This window comes from Phytophthora parasitica, assembly GCF_000247585.1.
Source record: "Phytophthora parasitica INRA-310 unplaced genomic scaffold supercont2.226, whole genome shotgun sequence".
Lineage (NCBI taxonomy): Eukaryota > Oomycota > Peronosporomycetes > Peronosporales > Peronosporaceae > Phytophthora > Phytophthora nicotianae.
The window spans coordinates 8,211-10,575 of NW_008649212.1; the positions used below are offsets into that span (position 1 = coordinate 8,211).

At 47.7% G+C, this 2,365-nt stretch overlaps 2 protein-coding genes across 2 annotated transcripts; both read left to right on the forward strand.

Annotated features, from left to right (window-relative positions):
- Positions 1 to 300: 300 nt before the first annotated feature.
- Positions 301 to 1,549, forward strand: PPTG_19917 (hypothetical protein; the record flags this gene model as incomplete). The annotated part of the gene is made up of 1 exon (XM_008918537.1): positions 301 to 1,549. One exon carries the CDS (start codon positions 301 to 303, stop codon positions 1,501 to 1,503), a length of 1,203 nt encoding a protein of 400 aa, XP_008916785.1. The 3' UTR covers positions 1,504 to 1,549.
- Positions 1,550 to 1,638: 89 nt separating this feature from the next.
- Positions 1,639 to 2,032, forward strand: PPTG_19918 (hypothetical protein; the record flags this gene model as incomplete). Its single annotated transcript, XM_008918538.1, has 2 exons — positions 1,639 to 1,790; positions 1,867 to 2,032. 2 exons carry the CDS (start codon positions 1,639 to 1,641, stop codon positions 2,030 to 2,032), a joined length of 318 nt encoding a protein of 105 aa, XP_008916786.1.
- Positions 2,033 to 2,365: the final 333 nt, after the last annotated feature.

Sequence of the window (2,365 nt, forward strand, 5' to 3'; positions counted from 1 at the left end):
AACGCATGGCATCTCAGTGGCGGGGTGGGCTGGAGTGCTAACTCATCGTGTCGTCGAGTGCTGGCCACGTTCCGCGATGGATCACAGCGAGTGCTAGAGATCGAGAACGACTTGGGCATCACTGCTTCGGATACTCGCCGAATGATGGAGAAGCTTCAAGCTCAGGGACACAGAGATATTGTAGGGATCTCGCTAACTTACTAAGTCAACGGTTTGTTCTTCGAGTCAATCTAGGCAGATACCATCAATCGAGTTCTTTTCTTCCACAGCATGAAAATCAATACGTCGAGGTCTTCCACAATGGTCGATAAGCTCAAGGTGGAACTAAAGCAGGCGTTGCGATCGTATATGGATGGAATGCTCGACAAGATATGCGTTGATTTTGAAGAGCATGTTGATCTAAGTTGTTCTCAGCCTTCCACCGCGTTGGAAGGTGCAGAATTTGATAGATATTTCGACTGCTGTCGTCAACTGGTCAAGTATATCGCCAAGACTATGGACACGTCTTCGGATTTCGTCGAGAAAATGGACTGCGTCATCCTTGCATCTAGGAACGACGCGTCTAAAGCGATGCTAGACGCTGTGATGAAGCAAGACGTCTGGTTTTGTCGTCGCAGGGATATCCACTTTAACAAACAATTCGACGTTGAAAAATCTTCAGCGTCGACACAGACGTTGGGGAAGAGGAAGCCCCTGCAGTCTAAACCGTCTACGAAGCGCTATCGGATGGATAAACCTCCTACTGCTAAGTTCATGGATGCCTCCAGCTCACCTGAAGAGGAAATGTTGGTCGATTCGGATGCAGAGCTACAAGTAATTGAAATCCTTGAATCTGAAGACGAGGACAACGATGAAGCTGAAGATGATATTGAATCTGTCTCTATGGAATCTGCAGTAAATGAAGAACAGGAAGAGGAGAAAGATACAACTGGTAGTACTGAAGTTGTGAAGAATCTTTGTCTGCTTAAACCGCAGTATCCGGGGCAACTCGAGGCCATTAGAGCATGGATTCACGATCTGAATAAGTTGCTTGATGCGAAATGGTGCATACCTCCTGTGGGATATTTCTGCTCCAGAAATTGCGCGAGGGGTGAGGCAGTTGTGAACTGTATGTGGCAGAGTATCGAAGTCCACCTCGATGAATGCCAAAACGAACGATGCGAGCTGAAAACTCGAGTCGAATTGGGTCAAACGAAGCATCTTATCGAAGTCAAACAACTTGAGATATGTGGAGTACGCCACGATCTGAAAGAAAAGAAGGTGAACTGGTCCATGGCAGTTCACTACTACGACGAGAGTTGTTGGGTTGGAGACCAGGCGTCACATGATTCGGAGATCACGATGCTTGAAGACATGTTGAAGAGAAAGAGGCACGAACTCTCTATAGTGGAGTGCAAGAAGAATGCTCTTTGTGCACGAATGGATACCATCAGGCTCGACTGGCGTGACGAAGACTCTGATAATCATGGAGGCAATGCGTTGCACTACATTCGTAAAATGTAGCCATCTTGATAAACCATAGTTTTGGAGGGAAAAAAAGTGTTTTGACCAAAACTACTGTTCTCTTTCGACCTTACCATAGTAATTCTTCACGAAAACCCTGTCCCACCACCCCAAAGACAAGAAAACAAAGCGAACATGGTTGATGAACCCCCGCTACTCTTGGTAAAGCTGGCACTACCTCCCAAACTTCAGGGTCTTCACCACGTGCTCCAGGTTATCAGCGGCTTTGTTATCCCCAACACCATCGATGGTGCCGTGTACAACAACCTTCAGCGCATTATCCGAGCGTACGAACCTTTTCGTCCCTATACAGCTGGGGCAATGGATGGAGCTGCAGCTAGAGGACGCGCTTCGCTCCTGCAGTGGCTCCATTTCAACAGAAGCGAAGGCTGCTCGACAGCAGCTTTCGTCGGAGCAGCCTCCAATGGCAATCACAACACGCTCAAATGGCTACATAAGTATTATCCATCGCAGTGCAATCCCGATAGAGAACTTGCTGCTGCAGCTGGATACAATCAAGGTCGAGTGATACGATATCTACAGAGGATTCATCCTTATTCCAACCGAGATGCTGGTATTGTGGTACAAGCGGCCGCAGCTAATGGCCTAATTGAATTGGTGGAGAGTTATCATCCGCATACTTACGACGTTGTAAAGCCTTTTCTCGCTGCAGCACAAAATGGCCACGCCGCAGTATTACGGGTTCTTATTGAGAGACATCGTACGGTTGAGCGTAGGGGACGTCCTGCACTTGCAAATCTCGAAAAACCAGCGTTGAAAATGGCTGTGCAGGGAGGTCACGGTGGTGTTGTTGAATTGCTGATTGAACACTACAGAGAAGCTGTTCTCACGGATGAATTGG